This window comes from Chamaea fasciata, unplaced genomic scaffold, assembly GCF_029207755.1.
Source record: "Chamaea fasciata isolate MVZ Bird 193981 ecotype frontalis unplaced genomic scaffold, bChaFas1.0.hap1 SCAF_10, whole genome shotgun sequence".
NCBI classification, from domain to species: domain Eukaryota; kingdom Metazoa; phylum Chordata; class Aves; order Passeriformes; family Sylviidae; genus Chamaea; species Chamaea fasciata.
Window position 1 is genome coordinate 31,084,318 of NW_027094095.1, and position 17,063 is coordinate 31,101,380.

Here is a 17,063-nt window from a genome sequence, read left to right on the forward strand (position 1 = left end):
GTAACAGAGTGAGAATAAATATTTTAAAATAATTATTTAAAAAGGATTCAACAGGCAGGATTTGAAGGTTATTCACCCAGTAATTTTTCGACTCGATGTAGCCTGATTTTCAACTTGCTTCTCTTAATTTCTCTTAGTTATAAACTATCCTGTGCCAAAATAATGCATTTTCAGCTTTCTCAGGGATGTTTTCTTCAGTCACCCAGCAATTTATTAAATCTTGATGAATCCAGAGCCTTTCCTCTGAGGATTCTGACCAAACTTGATTTTTCCACTCTTTTTATTTCTGAAAGTTTTGCAACTGAACCCCTTTGCCTTGTTGCTGGAGCCAAGTTCAAAAGGAGCAGCCCCTGGCACTGGTGACAAGAGCCAGCCCTGCATAATTTCTCCTGGAAATCACTGAGACAATTAAAATAGATGCTTAACTAATCTAGATACGGCACATCTTAGTTTGGAAAAGCACATTTCTGAGTCCAGAAGATCATATTTTAGTCCAGGAGATGATATTTTAGTCAAAAAGGGTTTTTTCCCCTAGGGAATTTAACCCTGCCACCCAGAGACACAGCTTGGAAATGTCTGGGAGGTGTTTTGCTGTCTTCATTCCCTGGGTTTGGTGATAAAAAAGAATAGAGAAGGGTGTACTTGGCGTGATCACAGTGTGCTGTATATTTATTTTTGTACAACACCCTATAGAACAACCTATATTTTACTGGCAGATGATGCTGCCAGACACTTCCAGGCCTGCAGCATAAATCAGGATGTCTTTTAAAGTTCATTTTAAGCCTCAGTGCTGGCCAGAGCTCCTAATGTTGAACATACCAGTGGCAGAGTCTGAAGAGAGTGGCCCCACAGTTATTAATTTAGTGGCTCAGTTCTGGTGGCAAACTGATCCAGAATATTTTGAATGAACGGTGTGAATATTTTATGGGCTTGCCAGTCTGCAGGCCCTGTGATTTGTCAGGTGCTAATGGCTCTGGAGTAGGATTTCATGTAGATGAGACATAACCTGGATATTTCTCTGAAGCAAAATCAGTTCTGTGGAGGGAATTTTTTATTTTCCTTTGCTGTCTCAACTCAGAATCTTAATTTTTTTTTTTTTTCCAAGCAGTGTTGTGTGAAAATGTTTCAAGGCTGCTCTGTTCTCCCTGACTAATTGTTCTAATCCTTTCTCAGAGCTCAATTCTGGGGAGCACCTCCAGCCTGCTGCTGCAGAGCCCTGCTCACCTGCCCCTGCCCCAGCAGCAGCTGCTGAAGATGGAAAACATGCAGGCAAACAGTGTAAGGCCATCCCTGCACCTCTAACTCCCTTTGGACACTCATGATTCCTAAAATAAACCATTTTTATCATCAGATGCCCATGATCTTTAAGTTCCCTCCCAACCCACTCGTGCTTCTGTGATCCTTGTCCAGTTTAGTGGAGCTGAAAAGGTTGAGAACGGTGGGAGCTGTAAAAAACAGCCGTGAGCAGATCGTTTTAATCATTCACACAGTTTTCTCTTCTTCCTTTTAGAAACCAGGTTTGCTGGGAGAACCTCCAACAATGCTGCTGCAGACAGTGCTGGGCATAGGGGTGATGCCAGCAGTCAACTCAGGCCTGGCAGCTCGAGGAGAAGCTCTCAAGCGTAAATGACATTCTATTTCACCCCAAAGCACTGAAAAACGCCCAGCTCCACATTGTGCACCTGATTTTCTCCCTGTGTCACAAAGGCAGGCTGTTAAATCCTCAGCTGCCTCAGTTACTGCCTTTTTTTGATGTTTTTTTTTTTTTGTACACTTACAATATGCTTTTATTTAGAGGTGGCGTTTTGTGGGGTTTCTCAAAGCAGGTAAACGGGAGCTGCTTAAGAGGCACCACGAGTTTGCTCTTCATTTTATTAAGAAATGAGTTTTAACAACCAGTCCGTGACAGATGTCCATTTGGAATGCAAATTTCTGTGCCACTGATGCCCTCAATATTTATGAGGAAAGATCAGTTGGATACTGGGAATGTTCACCTGGAGGAGAAAAAGCTCCAGGGAGAGCTCAGAGCCAATTCCAGTGGCTGAAGGGGCTCCAGGAGAGCTGGAGAGGGGCTGGGGACAAGGCATGGAGGGACAGGACACAGGGAATGGCCTTAAGCTGTAAAAGAGGGGATTTAGATGGATATTGGGAAGGAATTCCTGGCTGTGAGGGTGGGGAAGACCTGGAATAGAATTCCCAGATTTGCTGTGGCTGCCCCTGGATCCCTGGCAGTGCCCGAGGCCAGGTTGGAGCAGCCTGGGACAGTGGAAAGTGTCCCTGCCATGGCAGAGGGTGGAAACGGATGATCCTTAAGGTCCCTCCCACCCCAAACCATTCCAGGATTTCCTGATCTTGTTTCCTGCACTGCTCCACTGTGTTCTGCAATCCTGGCCGTGCTCTGAGTCATGGCAGTAACCAGCAGCAAGGGCAAGGTATCCAGAGAGCTCCTCAGAACATCCAGCTTTTCATTTTGGAGAGCAAAAATGAAAATTTTTGCTCTTTCCAGCTCTTCAGTTGAAAGAATTCTTCCTAATGCCAGCTGAGGTGGGGTTTCCCCCAGTCTTCCCATCCAGCATCCTCCAGGATGTTGTTCCCGGGGTTTTTTTTTTTTGAAAATACCAGGAAACACCAAGTTAGTTATCACAGGGGAATGTTTAGAAAAGTCGGAGTTTTATTGAATCAGCTTGAAGTTGCCTTGTTTGCCTGTGGGACTGGAAAAGAGCACAGGAACTCTGTTGCAAACCAGTGAAGCAGATGTAGAGTTGTTCTCCTCCTCCCTCACTAACCCCCGCATCCAACCCCTCTGTAATAAATGCCATGGAACAGCGAAGTTTCTCCATTTATGGCCGGCTGCGGCATCTAACGCGGCTCCCTTTCCAGCAGCAGGGATGGGCGTGCTGCCGTTCTTCCCGAGTCAGCCCCTCGTCGGCCAGGCCGTCCCCGGGCCCCAGGCGGGCGGCGCGGACAAGGGCGAGGCGGGCGCGGGGGCTCAGCCCTTCCCCGCGGGGCTGCCCGCCGCCCTGCGCGCCGGCCCCCGCAACGCGCCCGGCCCGCCGCGGAGCTGCGACCCCGCCCTGGGGGTAAGGCTGCCAGCGCGCTCCGCTCCGCGCTGCTTCGCTCTTTCCGCTTCTGCTCCCTTCTCTTCTTCCTCTTCTCCTTTTCTTCCTCCTCTTCTTGTCTTCCTCTTTTCTTCTTTTTCCTCTTCTTCCTCTTCCTCCTCTTCTTCCTCTTTTCTCCCTCTTCTCCCTCTTTTCTCCCTCTTCTCCCTCTTTTCTCCCTCTTTTCTCCCTCTTTTCTCCCTCTTTTCTCCCTCTTTTCTCCCTCTTTTCTCCCTCTTTTCTCCCTCTTTTCTCCCTCTTTTCTCCCTCTTTTCTCCCTCTTTTCTCCCTCTTTTCTTCCTCTTTTCTTCCTCTTTTCTTCCTCTTTTCTTCCTCTTTTCTTCCTCTTTTCTTCCTCTTTTCTCCCCCCTTTCTCCCCCCTTTCTTCCCTTTTCACTCCTGCTCCCTTCTTCTTTTCTTCTTTTCTTCTTTTCTTCTTCTTTTCTTCTTCTTTTCTTCTTCTTTTCTTCTTCTTTTCTTCTTCTTTTCTTCTTTTCTTCTTTTCTTCTTTTCTTCTTTTCTTCTTTTCTTCTTCTTTTCTTCTTCTTTTCTTCTTCTTTTCTTCTTCTTTTCTTCTTCTTTTCTTCTTCTTCTTTTCTTCTTCTTTTCTTCTTCTTTTCTTCTTCTTTTCTTCTTCTTTTCTTCTTCTTTTCTTCTTCTTTTCTTTTCTTCTTTTCTTCTTTTCTTCTTTTCTTCTTTTCTTCTTCTTTTCTTCTTTTCTTCTTTTCTTCTTCTTTTCTTCTTTTCTTCTTCTTCTTCTTTTCTTCTTTTCTTCTTTTCTTCTTTTCTTCTTTTCTTCTTTTCTTCTTTTCTTCTTTTCTTCTTTCCTTCTTTCCTTCTTTCCTTCTTTTCTTCTCCTCCTCTTCGCTTCTCCTCTTTTCCTCCTCTTTTCCTCCTCTTTTCCTCCTCTTTTCCTCCTCTTTTCCTCCTCTTTTCCTCCTCTTTTCCTTCCTCCTCCTTCCTCCTCTTTATTTTAACCACGCCTGTGTCTCTGGTGTAAATTTTGCTTCATCCCAGGAGCATCCTGGAGCCACCCAAAAGTCACTGCACTGTGGATAATGGGAGAACAATGCTGCTCCTTGGTGGTCCAGCTGGATGAACAAAGGAGGCTCCGCAGTGCTGCAGGGCCTTTTTCCATGTGTCTGATGATGAAATTGATCTCAGGAGAAGTGTCTCCTTTAAAGGCCAAAAATTGAACTTGGGGTTGAATTTTGTGATGAATCAGGAGCAGTTCTGGTGGTGGTGGGAGGCTCTTTGGGTTTCCAGCTGCTTGTTGTGTGTGTATAGAAATTTTCCACTTTTAATCATCAGTATTCTAAATATTATTTATTCCCTTGAAGGTGAGGTGTGAGAGGATGATGGGATTTAAGTGGTCTCATCCTTTCAGATTTTGTTTTCTGCCCTTAACAAAATTTACCTTTTTTATAATATACATCAATACTTGGACATTTTTTGGGGGGGAAACATGTTCTTAATTCATGATTTTCCTGACATTTGGCCTTTATTTCCTCGTGTCTCCAAATGAAAGAAGTTGATTTTTGTCTTGGCTGCGTCCTTCATGTTCACTCCCTGCATCTGGAATTGTTCGAGTGATCATTATTCCTTCACTTGCATATAAAAGGTTTTCTTTTGTTTGTTTGTTTTGTAATATCCTTTAGGAACTTGCAGCCTGAAGAGAAGCATTCCTACCAAAACTGTTGGGTAGAAAAAAACGGCAGGCAGTGTGTCCAGATTGCTGAAATAAAATGGAACTTCGGAAGGATTTGACTTCAAAAGTTTCATTTTATTTCAAACGTCGCATTTCAGAAGTTGATTTTCATAGGGCTAAGCTTTTTCCAAGGCCCTGCTGGGCCTCTTAACCTTATTTCTGATCAATTTTATATGAATTTAATGCAAACCTCCCCTTTTTTTGTTTTCAGACTCCCTTGAAAAAACAGACTTCTCTGCTTGGGGAACCCCCAAAAGAAATTCGGCTGAGCACCAACCCCTACTTGAATTTGGCAAGTGTTCTGCCTGGCATCTGTCTGCCAGGTAAGCAAACATTCCATGGATTTCATTGCAAATCCCCACAGCCAGAGCATGGCAAATGTTTATCCTGTTTGCCTGGTAAATCCAGTGACCACGGCATTAATCCTTCAGGAGAAATCTCATAGTGTGTCTTAAAATTGCAGAGTAATTTCCAGAGGCTCACTAGCTTCTGGTAGCACTGATGAATTTGGGGCACAGCCTAATGCGTGAAGGCAAATTTCAATTTTAATCCTGGAATAGACCCTGATTCGTGTGGTTTGTTTTTTTACAAGGCAGAGGTGTTCATTCAGATCCTTTGTGTTCCCAGCAGCAATTGCCAGCAAAGCCTCCAGTCCTCCACAGCAGACCAGCCTTCCCAACAACGTCGTGGATGCTGCCGTGTCTCAGGGAACTGCATCACAGCATGCAATGGAAAATTACTTCAGTTATTCCCAGCAGCCTGGGGAATACCCACAGGTAGGAATTCCACAGCCTCGGGGGTTCTCCCAGAGCTGCTCCTTGTTTTCTCTGGGTGTCCTTGCTGAGCCTCTCCACTGCCACTTGGTCTCTTTTCAGTGCTCAGAGCAGGTTTAGCACAGAGAACGTTCCCCGCTGAAATCACAGCCCTTGAAAAAAATTTGCTTCTGGAGAGGCTGAACTTTGGGCCCCCACTAAAAAATGACTCCTCAGCACCTCTTCCCTGGCTTTTGTCTGCCTTCAGAACCGGAGGGTTTTTTCTCTTTGCCTTCCCCAGAAGTTTTGAAGTGTTGAACTTTGGCTGGATCCCAGGGAGGAGAGCTCTGCCTGCCCGTTCCTGCAGAGCCTGGGGGATGTTTGCCAGCTGCTGTCAGTGCTCCCCATCTGCCCCACGTGCTGATCACAGGAGCTGCAGCCTCTGCAGAGCGTTGCGGTGCTCAGAGCCAGCTCCACTGGAGAAAAGAACCTTCCCATGTTTTCATTAACCATCCCGAGTCTGGAGGAAACTGGAACTGCACAGATCCAATCTGAGGAGTGCCTTAGTGGGGACACAGAGCCTCTCCTGGGCTGCTGGCAGGGACATCTGAGAGCCCCCAAACTCCTGGGAGTCGGCTGGCCCCTGAGGATGGACAGGCTTGGGGTTGGGAGGCATGGAACAGCGTCACTGCACAGAGCAGGGAGCTTTGCCAGGAGCCAGACACCTCTGGGATCACATCCGGTGCCTAAAAGGGCTCCAGGAGAGCTGGGAAAGGAGTGGGGACCAGGCATGGAGGGACAGGACGCAGGGAATGGCTTCCCACTGCCACAGGGCAGGGCTGGGTGGGATTTTGGGAATTGGGGGTTGTTCCCTGGCAGGGTAGGGGTGCTCAGAGAAGCTGCGGCTGCCCCATCCCTGCAGGTGTTCCCAGGGCAGGAATTGTTATCCCTGCCTCCCTGCCAGCCCACGGCTGCCTCTGGTGTGCTTTAAGCACTTCCCACAATTGTCAGCGTTTGATTTGAGTTCCACCACTGGTGCTGAAGGTGTTTTGATGCTTCTTGGAGAGCTTTGGGCTGTAAGGACTGTGGGCAGACACGGGAGAGGATTTCTGCTCCTCTCTAGGAGGCTGTCCAGTGGTACCAGCATTATGCTCAGGCACATCACTCTGCCCAGCCCAGAGTGGATGGCTTGGAAAAGGAAGCCTCTGAGGTGAGAAATAATTTCATTTCCTTGCTGTCTCCACTGGCTGTCGCTGCCATCAGCTTTTGGACACCTGCTTTGTGTGTTGGCACAGGAACGAGGGGCTGGAGAGCGTGGGGTGAAGGCACTGGATGGGGACACGGCTGCACCCCCTGGAGTCACCCCCAAAACATCCCTGCATAAAATCCCCCCTCCCAAAATCACCTGGAATGCTCAGGAGTGGATTCAAATCTTGCCACCAGGAAGCAGCACACCCAGTGCTGAATTTCCCAGCATTGAAGGGCTGTCTCTTGCCCAAGCTGAGGTTTTTGTGACCTTTTTAAAGGAATCACACAACTGAAAGCGTCATGCAAATCCCACATTTTGCTCCAGGAATTGCTGCACACCCGAGCTGCTGTGAATTGTCACTCAGGTTGTTTCCGTACCTGCTGAGAGCTCATCACCACTGCAGGGGAAAAAAAAAAAAAAAAAAAAAAAAAAAGAAAAATCATTAAACCTTTTTTTCCTTCTACCTCATGGATCCCGTTCTGGATTCAGGAATCCACAGGTGGATCTTTCCCAGACTACAGCAGCTGCCTGCAGGTGGTTCCTGCCCTTTTGAGTGGAGCCCAGCAGGGCTTGCAGCCTCCTCCTGCAAATCCCTTAAAGCAGGTGAGAGGAGAGGAGCTGCAGAGGTTTTTCTTCCCTGGCTGGTGCTGCCCCCGAGTGGAGCTTTCCCTCCGAATCCCTGCTCCGCACAATTCCTGGGAATGTGAGCAGAGGCTGGACCAGCTCCAGAGCCTTGCAGAACTCCTCTCAGTGCCCCAAAACCCACAAGGCTGGGTTTTTGGGAGCTTCTTGGAGAGATGTGAGTGTGGGAAAAGGCCTGGAAGGAGGCAAATGAAATAGGAAGAGAGGAGGGAGGAGGAGGTTCACTCTGGATTTAACTTGGTGTTTGCCTGACTTGCAGATGGTTTGCACTAGGATAGAATCTCTGAAGTGGAAAGAGCAGCTCAAAATGTCCTGGAAAGAAAATTTAAAAAAAAACAAAGCAGGATAAATCCAAAGATTTTTACTTACCTGATTTGTAAAATTCACTTTTTTTTTTTTTTGGTGTGTTTCTAAACCAGCTCTTGGAGCATCTGCAGGTTTACCTGCAGCATCCAGGTTGCCACCAGCCCCTTCACTGGATCCTGGGGGATAAAATGGGTTTTATTTGGAATTACAGCAGGTGTCAGCTGCAGCTCAGACTGGCTGAGCAAAGCTTCCTGTGCTGCTGCTCCAGTGGGCACGGAGTCCTCGTCAATAAATGGAGTGGGAATGCTTTGGGAACAGTGAGTTTCTGGAGTCTGGTTAGGATTTAGAACTGCTGAGGAATTCTGTCCCTGTGCTGCAGGTAAATGCCATTGCTCCTGTTTTTATGGATGGGGAGATGTGAGGGGCCTGGCCCTTCCATCACAGCATTAAATCCTGTGGGATTTAATGAAATTCCTCTATTTTTTTTTGGAAGATTTTGAAGGCAGTGCGTTCCTTTTAACTCCAGCAATTCCTGACTCGAGCTGGCTAGGGTGAAGATGGCCAAAGCCTGGCCATGGACTGAGACATGAAAAAATTTGAGTTTTCAGATTCCCAAGAGCTCTGACATGGCTGGAAATGCTGGGATGGCAGCCCAAGAAGAGTGTGAGGGGTTGGAGCCGAGCAGCACCTCCCAGTTTATCTCCAGAGAGGTTCCTGGGCTGGTGGTGTTAATGACAGGAGCCATAAAAGGCAGGAGGAGCGCTCTCAGTCCCTTGGCACGGTTTGCTCCAAATTGGAATTGCAGATAAATCTCGGTGAAGAGCTGCTCCCCGGGAGGCTCGGCCAGTCCGGTGTGTGCCTGTGCTTGCAGGGACCCTGCAGCTCCTTTGAATCCTGCTTGTTTTGGGTTTTTTTGTTTTAATCCTGGTGTTTCAGAGGCTCAGGAGGAGCGGGGTCAGGGCATTTGTGTGAAGCATCAGGACCTGCTGGGGGACACACAGGACGTGGGTGACATCCCCATGGCTTTCAGAGCTGCAGGAGAGAGGACAGGGGGGAAATTGCCCTCAACCAACTTCGTGTTTCTGATGAAGGTGCCCCCAGGGTGAAACTGGGCTGAGCAGGAGCAGTTTGAGCTGGGAATGTGGACAGCACAGGGTGCTTGGAGGTTTTCCCAAAGGGAAGGTGAACCCAGGGAGCCCTTGGGGCAGCCTTAGAGCAGCTGTGCCCTGACAGAAACCCGGCTCTGGGCCCCTCAGGGCTGAGTGTGCCAGAGCTGAAATTGCAGGTAAAGACCCATTGCTGCTCCCTCCGTCCCCTCGCTCGAAGATCCTGCTCAAACCCGCTCTGGCACAGCTGGAAAATCCATCTTTCACCCCCTGCCTTGGTGTGGGAGCTGGGCCAGGACTGTTGGACCCCTTAGCTCTCCGGGAGGAATGGAAGGTGCCTCGTCCTGAGGGCTGGAGATGTCTGCAGCAGCTGCAGGACAACGCCCCAGCCTTTCCCCCACTGGATTTTATCCGTGTGCTGTGGGATGAGGCTGCCTGGCCCAGGCACCGCAGGTTTAGACAGCACAGCACTGAAGGGACACCACGGACTTGGGAACGTTAATACCAAAAACCATCGTGCTTGAAAACCTGGGAAATGCTTTCCCCAGCACTCCTGGAGGTTTTCCTACCCGAGTGCTCAGGCCTGTGGAAGCAGGGAGGTGTGAGCCCTGTGGGGCTGATCAGTGTCCACACAGGGACAGAGGGGTGGACTTTCCTTTCCTTTTCCTTTCCTTTTCCTTTTTCCTTTCCTTTCCTTTTCCTTTTCCTTTTTCCTTTTCCTTTTCCTTTTTCCTTTCCTTTCTTTTCCCCTTTCCTTTCCTTTTTCCTTTTTCCTTTTTCCTTTTTCCTTTTTCCTTTTTCCTCTTTCCTTTTTCCTCTTTCCTCTTTCCTCTTTCCTCTTTCCTCTTTCCTCTTTCCTCTTTCCTCTTTCCTTTCCTTTTTTCTCTCCTCTCCTCTCCTCTCCTCTCCTCTCCTCTCCTCTCCTCTCCTCTCCTCTCCTCTCCTCTCCTCTCCTCTCCTCTCCTCTCCTCTCCTCTCCTCTCCTCTCCTCTCCTCTCCTCTCCTCTCCTCTCCTCTCCTCTCCTCTCCTCTCCTCTCCTCTCCTCTCCTCTCCTCTCCTCTCCTCTCCTCTCCTCTCCTCTCCTCTCCTCTCCTCCTTTCCCCTCTCCCTTTCCCTCTCCCTCCATCCCTCATCCATCCTCAGGTGTTCTCCTTTTATCAGTGGGGTTTGTTTTAGCCCGGAGCGCTGTTGGCCGCCAGTGTCCCCAGTGTCCCCAGTGTCCCCAGTGTCCCCAGTGTCCCGTGTGGCGTGTCGCCCGCAGGTGGCCCCGAAGCGCAGCTCCTCGTACCTCCTGTCCGAGCCCGGCCCCGTGGAATTCCCGGCTCCCGGCGGCGCCGCGCGCTACTCGGAGTCGTCGCTGAAGAAGAAGCGCGTGTATTGACCCATCCCCAGGGATTCTCCCTGCATTCCCCGGCCGGCCCGGCCCACGGGGGGCAGCTGGGAATCCGATCCCGCTGGATTTATTGCTGCCTTAACTTCGGACAAGGAATTCTTTCTGCGTGGGGTGAGTGTCCCGAGAGGAGCCAGCTCTGTCCAAGGACACCGAGTGACAGCCGGGCTGTGACAAAGGTGGTGGCTGCTTTCACTTGGAGAGGAGGGGACAGCGTTGGCTTTGTCACCTGGGGGCTGAGGGACAGAGCACAGGGACTTGGGGAGCTGGGGCAGCTCCAGCTGAAAGCAATAAAAACCCAGAGGAAAGCAAGCTGACCCTCTCTGCAGTCCTCAGCCTGAGGAAGTTAAAAGAGGAAGTCCTGATAGGAATTATTTTGTATTTTTTTAACTCAGAACGCGTGTGTGTGTGTGGGGGGGGGGGGTGTTCCAACTTTCCTTTTTCCAGGATTAAGAGCTCTGCATTTACAGCCTTTCAATTTTTGATATTTCTTCTTAATCCTGGAATGGAGCGATACCAAATGGATTCCCAGAGCCCTGGTGATGTTCTCAGTAAATGCCTGTTCAAAGGGAGTCGCTGTCCTCTGCTGCCTTGGAATCTTCCCTGGGATTTGGTGAGCTCGTCCTTGGACAGTGGAATAACTTTGTTTTTAGGCTGAGAATCCACAGCTTTTCCATGGAGCTTTTCCATTGTTTCCCACTTTTTTGAGTGTATTTTCCCTTTTTTTTAAAGACTTTTTGTATTTTTAGCTTATTATCAGCTCTGGCTCGAGTTGTTCCCTTCTGCCCTTGGAGCTGGAGATCAGCAATCCTTCCTTTGGCCATCAGGTAACTGAGGAGCCAGCCCTCATTCCAAGGTTTTTCCCCTTGGAATCCTGCTGCAAATCCACTGGGATCGAGTTCCCCCAGCCCAGGAGCCACCTCCTTTCCTTCTCCCTTTTCTTTGCTAGAGAACACTGAAGCCATTTTTTCAATACTGATTTTTTTTTTTTTTAATTCAAAGTCTTAAACTTTGCCTTTCAAGCTTTGGGATGTGACCAGGATCCACGTTTTCAAAGCTTAAAAAATAAAACAACAAAAATCCCAGTCAAAATCCCTCTTCCCTCAGCTGCTGGAAGTGCTCCACAAAGAGGAGCCAGGAGCTTTTCTGGGATTCTGCCTGTATGTATTGATAAATTCACTTGTAATATTTTGTTTCAGCTGTTTGTATATGCAACTTTCTCAACTTGTTACACTTTTCAATGAAAATAAATTGTTGGTACTTAATTCAAGTGGATTTTTTTTTTTTTTTTTTTTGTGGGAGGAAAACAGCCCCTGGACTCCTTTAGTCAGGCAAGGTGGGAAAAGGTTTTGAAAGAACACCATTTCTATGGAAATCACATTTTAAGAACTCTCCTCTGTTTAATTTATGATTAAAAAGGGAGGCACGTGGAGAAAAAAAAAAATTCTTTATTAGATTTTTTTGTATAAAGAGTAACAAAGTGCTTCCAGATTAAATTCAGCTTCCTAAGTGACATACAGAAACAGTAACACTGTAAAAATAAATCTGACCTCCTTGGAGCTCATAATTACCATTTTTATATATATTTATATTTATATATATATATATATAGACCTCTTTCTATTATTGCCAAAACTCGAGCATCTCTTCAGAGCGTTTCCCAGCTCCAGGTGTGGTGGGAAAAACCCTGGCAGCAGAAGGTTCCAGTTAAACCACTCACGGGCTGAGTCCAAATGTTCTTTAAGAATTTCGTTGGAGGGGTTCCCATTCCCTGGGACACCCCTGGGTGCTCAGGCCTCGTTTTCCTTTTGGATAATCCTGGCCATGGACTGGGGTTCTTTCCCATCTCCTCCATGAATTCCTTCCCTGCACATCCCTCACCAGCAGGGATGCAGCATTCACCACCCTCCCCCCTCCAGGCTGGGAGCTCCAGGGGGAAGAATGTGGGAGTGGAGTTAGGAAAAGCAAATTATTTATCCCAGAATTGGGGTGTTCTCACTGAAATGCTCAACTGTGCCCGCCCCTCCACGCTCCTGGGGTGGTATTTTTAACCTTTTTTTTTTTCTAAATACCTGTAAGAGCTCAGGGCTGGGGCCTGCTGGGTTAAAAAGAGCTGCAAATTTTACCTCCCCTGTATTTTTATGCCAGGGTTGTTTTGTTTGTTACTGGGATTGAAGTGCACGTGAAGGAGATTTTTGTCAGCTGACTTTAAAAATCATCTAGCTGAGCCCTCTCACGTCCACTGGCTGAGGTCTGAGCTGAGAAATGCAGTGGGATTTTCCCAGCTCACATCAGGGCACTTCCAATTGTGGCACAACCAGAAGCAGAGCAGGATAAAACTGCCCTGCAAGAACAGCAGCAAAAGGGAGCTGGAGTTCATTTTGCCCAAAAACCTTTTAAATTCCTTCAATCCAACTCTTCAATCCGTTGGTAAAAGAATCCTTTAGAACCGCATCAGCCCAGCCAGAGTACAAATTACAGGAGTGGGGGGAAAAAAAAAAATAAAGGAACAGCCTTGGGCATAGATAATTTGTTGGGCGTTTAAAGTCCTGACAGGATTTAAAAAAAAAAAAAAATTAATTACATTTTACTCATAATTGTTTCAAATCCTTGGATCAGGTTGTGGAAGGTGGTGCGTTCGTCGTGTTTGTAGATCCAGCACTTCCTCATCAGCTGATCCACCTGGCAGCACAGACAGGGATGTTTTGAAAGGAATGAAATTTTAAAGGAATTTCTTGGGGTTTTCCAGGAAAAGACAATGGAGCAGAGTCTCCCTGAATGAACAGAAGCACCTCAGGTGTTGGGCAGGGACCTGAGCAGGGGGGTTTGGTCAGTGCAGGTTTAAACCAACACAGCGCTTCCACTCCACAGGAATTCCCAAAATCAGAGGGATTCCCAAGGAATTTTCATGGATCCAGGTACTACAGCGAGTCCTTGACCCCCCAGGAAGGACACCACAGACTTGGAAATGTTAATATCAAAAACCATCTTAAAACAATACTTGAAAACCTGGGAAATGCCTTTCCCCAGCACTCCTGGAGGTTTTCCTACCCAAGTGCTCAGGCCTGTGGAAGCAGGGAGGTGTGAGCCCTGTGGGGCTGATCAGTGTCCACACAGGGACAGAGGGGTGGACCTTCCTTCCTTCCTTTCCTTCCTTTCCTTCCTTTCCTTCCTTTCCTTCCTTTCCTTCCTTTCCTTCCTTTCCTTCCTTCCTTCTTTCATCCCTCCATCCATCCATCCATCCATCCCTCCACCCATCCATCCATCATCCATCCCTCCATCCATCCATCCCTCCATCCATCCATCCCTCCATCCATCCATCCCTCCACCCATCCCTCCATCCATCCATCCCTCCATCCATCCCTCCATCCATCCATCCATCCATCCATCCATCCCTCCATCCATCCATCCCTCCCTCCCTCATCCCTCCCTCACCTCCTCCGGGCACGTTGGTGGCCGCGGCAGCCGTTTGTCGTCCTGCAGGACCCTGACGAGCCGCGCCACCGTCATCTGTCCCTGCGTGGGGCCGATCATCTTCAGGAACTCCTGTGGGGACAGCGGGCTCAGCTGGGAATCCCCCCACACCGCAAGGACAACCCTGGGAGCTTCCCAGGATAAACCTGGAGGCCGAGCGTTCCCCATGGGAGGGGTGGGACAAGATGAGCCTGAGCGTCCCTCCCGGCCCAAACAATTCCCTGATTGCTCCCCGTGCTGCCAAAGCCAACACCAATTGTTTTAAGTGGTGGGTTGAGGCAGCTGTGGCAGCCGTTTGTGTCCCAGCCACTTACTGCCATGGGGCTGGACTCGGAGTCACAGTAGGTGAGCAGCTCGTAGAGCGTCACCCCGAAGGACCACACGTCGGAGGCGATGTAGAACTTGCTCTGCAGCAGACACTCGGGGGCGTACCTGGGGACACGAGGGGACAGCGTCACACCCGGACCTCCCAGCCCTGCTCACACGCAGCCGCAGCCGTGTTTGTGGAGCCCGTGCGCATAAATTAAAAAGTCATTAAGGCGCGTTGCACAGCGAGGCACCGTGAAACCAAGGAGACCAACGCCAAAGCGGTGGGGAACTGGGAGAAACAAACGGCACGAGAGGGGAGTACGGTCCACCAGGGGCCTTTTCCTTGCTCTCACGGTGTAGCTTGGCTTAGGCCTCTTGTAAAACCAGGAAGAACGCCGTGGAGCACAGCGCAGAGGGGTCCCTGTCCCCCAGGGCCCTACCAGAAGACGGGGCTGTCGCGGTCGTCCTTGACGGTGTAATATTCCTTATCGGTCTCGATGGCCTTGGTGAGCCCGAAGTCCCCAATCTTCACCCTGTTCTCACTCTCCACCAGCACATTTCTGGCTGCCAGGTCACGGTGCACGTACTGACGGGAGCCCAGGTAGTCCATGCCCTAAGAGAGGAGGAAAGAAGCCTTTTGTTTCCTTTTCTTTTATTCCTCCAGTACTTTAATCCCTTTTTCTTGATGGCCCGACCATGCTCTGCACTCTGATCTCCAGCCCTTTAGACTTCACCTTGCTCCTTTCCTCTTGCCGACACACCCCCAGTGCTGCCCTCCAAATCCTCCCCCAGGAACTTTCCCCAGCAGACTCTGGAGCTTGGCACCTCTTCATTATCCCCCTGCTGATCTTTTTGTGCCAGTAGCACCCAAAGCACGGGAGGGGTTGCTTTATTAGGGACAAAGGAGGAGAATGAATTTGTTGCTGAAGTTCTCCATCCCCCCCGGCCCTGCCGATGGAGCAGAGGGGCTGCAGGCTCAGGGCCCAGCTCACCCTGCAGATCTGAACCGCGTATCTCAGCAGCTGCTTGAGATTGATCTTGTTCTTGTTCCGTGGGAGATACTCCTTCAGGCTCCCAGAGGGAAGGAATTCCATGATGAGTTTAATCCCACTTCCTCCTAAAAAAACCAGAGCACGTTCAGTTTGCAGACCCTTCTCACCCTGTGAGCACCAACAGCTTTTGGACAAGCCCAGAGCACCAAGAGGATTTTAAAACATCCCGTGGCTCATTCCCATCGCCCATCCCTGAGCCAATCCACAGGAAAACCTGCTCCAGGCCGGACATTGATAAACTGTAAAGGAAAACACATTCACTTGGCAACATTCTGCAAGATTTACCATCTTCTGTGCAAATCCCCTTGTATTTGACGATGTTGTCGTGGTAAAGATTCCTCAGGATTTCAATTTCCTTCTTGAGGTCAGCGATGTGATTCCCTCCACTCTCTGGCTTCAGGGACTTCACTGCCACCTGCTCCCCGGTGTTGTCACCTTCTGGGTCATACCTGCACAGTTCCACCTTGCCAAAGTGGCCCTGGGTGGCGGAGAAAGGAGCATCCTTGAGGACAGTGCCCAGACAGTGACACCCTGGCACTGATTTGGGTGTTTGTGTGACACTGCACAGGCTGCGGGGACACCCTGGCACTGCTTTGGGTGTTTGTGTGACACTGCACAGGCAGTGGGGACAACCAGACACTGATTTGGGTGTTTGTGTGACACTGCACAGGCTGTGGGGACAACCAGACACTGATTTGGGTGTTTGTGTGACACTGCACAGGCTGTGGGGACAACCAGACACTGATTTGGGTGTTTGTGTGACACTGCACAGGCTGTGGGGACAGCCAGACACTGATTTGGGTGTTTGTGTGACACTGCACAGGCTGTGGGGACAGCCAGACACTGATTTGGGTGTTTGTGTGACACTGCACAGGCTGTGGGGACAGGCAGACACTGCTTTGGGTGTTTGTGTGACACTGCACAGCCTGTGGGGACACCCTGGCTCTGCTTTGGGTGTTTGTGTGACACTGCACAGGCTGTGGGGACACCCTGGCTCTGATTTGGGTGTTTGTGTGACACTGCACAGGCTGTGGGGACACTCTGGCACTGATTTGGGTGTTTGTGTGACACTGCACAGGCTGTGGGGACACCCTGGCTCTGATTTGGGTGTTTGTGTGACACTGCACAGGCTGTGGGGACAACCAGACACTGATTTGGGTGTTTGTGTGACACTGCACAGGCTGCGGGGACACCCTGGCTCTGCTTTGGGTGTTTGTGTGACACTGCACAGGCTGTGGGGACACCCTGGAGCACTGGCTGTGCTCTGGGGGTGACATTCCTCTCACCTCGCCCAAATCCCGGATTCTTTTCAAGAACCTCTTCTCAAAGAGAGTGGGATCCACCTCGGTGACGGGTTTCTTCTCCGAGACAATATCGGGATCTAGGAGGGGAAAACATCCCAGGTCACATTCCTGAGGGACACTCCCTTGCTCTATTCCCACTTCCACATCCTTCCTTCCTTCCATCCCCACCTGTTTTCCGGCAGGGAATTCTCCATCCCCTCGTGCCGCTCTGGATCTCCCTCCACACCCACACCCAGATTTCCCCTGGCGGACTGCCCACCCTGGAGCGGCTTCCACGAGGATGGAAGGAGACGCTCTCCCAAGCCATCCCAGGCCAGCATTCCACGATCCCTCCCCCTGGGCCTTACTCTGCTCCTCCAGCTTGTTGATGTCCCTCATGATGGCCCTGAAGAAGGGTCTCTGGTGGGGGTCGTAGTTCATGCACTGCTTCATCAGGTCGGCCAGCTCCTTGCAGGACGGCGTGGCCAGCACAAAGTGCCCCTCGTAGAACCTCTCCTTCTGTGGGGACAAGAGGAAAGTCCAAATTCCGGCAGTTTGAACTCCCGCGGCTCGCCGTTCTGGGCTGGGGCAATGGCTGCACTCGAGGGTCTCTGAGGTCTTCTCTAACCTGAGCAGCTCTGTGATTCTACACCAGAGGACGTGACCCTTAAATCCTTAATTCAGTGGGAGCTT

General features: G+C 49.7%; 2 protein-coding genes across 8 annotated transcripts in view; one reads left to right on the forward strand and one right to left on the reverse strand.

The window, feature by feature from the left end:
- RAVER2 (ribonucleoprotein, PTB binding 2) overlaps nucleotides 1–11,517 on the forward strand; it is a 29,155-nt gene extending 17,638 nt beyond the window's left edge. For 2 of the 7 annotated variants that reach the window (XM_066192991.1, XM_066192988.1), the window contains exons 7-14: nucleotides 1,174–1,278; nucleotides 1,511–1,622; nucleotides 2,881–3,080; nucleotides 5,018–5,129; nucleotides 5,434–5,582; nucleotides 6,682–6,768; nucleotides 7,297–7,410; nucleotides 10,124–11,517. In XM_066192991.1, the coding sequence (XP_066049088.1) occupies nucleotides 1,174–1,278; nucleotides 1,511–1,622; nucleotides 2,881–3,080; nucleotides 5,018–5,129; nucleotides 5,434–5,582; nucleotides 6,682–6,768; nucleotides 7,297–7,410; nucleotides 10,124–10,243 (999 nt within the window). In that variant the 3' untranslated portion in view covers nucleotides 10,244–11,517. The remainder of the gene's footprint in view (nucleotides 1–1,173; nucleotides 1,279–1,510; nucleotides 1,623–2,880; nucleotides 3,081–5,017; nucleotides 5,130–5,433; nucleotides 5,583–6,681; nucleotides 6,769–7,296; nucleotides 7,411–10,123) is intronic. The other 5 variants (XM_066192985.1, XM_066192986.1, XM_066192987.1 and 2 more) reach the window with 5 other exon arrangements.
- Nucleotides 11,518–11,682: 165 nt separating this feature from the next.
- Nucleotides 11,683–17,063, reverse strand: part of JAK1 (Janus kinase 1) — a 49,826-nt gene continuing 44,445 nt past the window's right edge. The window contains exons 18-25 of the mRNA XM_066192984.1: nucleotides 16,739–16,889; nucleotides 16,374–16,468; nucleotides 15,373–15,565; nucleotides 15,028–15,152; nucleotides 14,476–14,648; nucleotides 14,041–14,158; nucleotides 13,688–13,798; nucleotides 11,683–12,934 (exon numbers count right to left, since the gene is read on the reverse strand). Coding sequence (XP_066049081.1) covers nucleotides 12,833–12,934; nucleotides 13,688–13,798; nucleotides 14,041–14,158; nucleotides 14,476–14,648; nucleotides 15,028–15,152; nucleotides 15,373–15,565; nucleotides 16,374–16,468; nucleotides 16,739–16,889 — 1,068 coding nt within the window. The 3' untranslated portion in view covers nucleotides 11,683–12,832. The remainder of the gene's footprint in view (nucleotides 12,935–13,687; nucleotides 13,799–14,040; nucleotides 14,159–14,475; nucleotides 14,649–15,027; nucleotides 15,153–15,372; nucleotides 15,566–16,373; nucleotides 16,469–16,738; nucleotides 16,890–17,063) is intronic.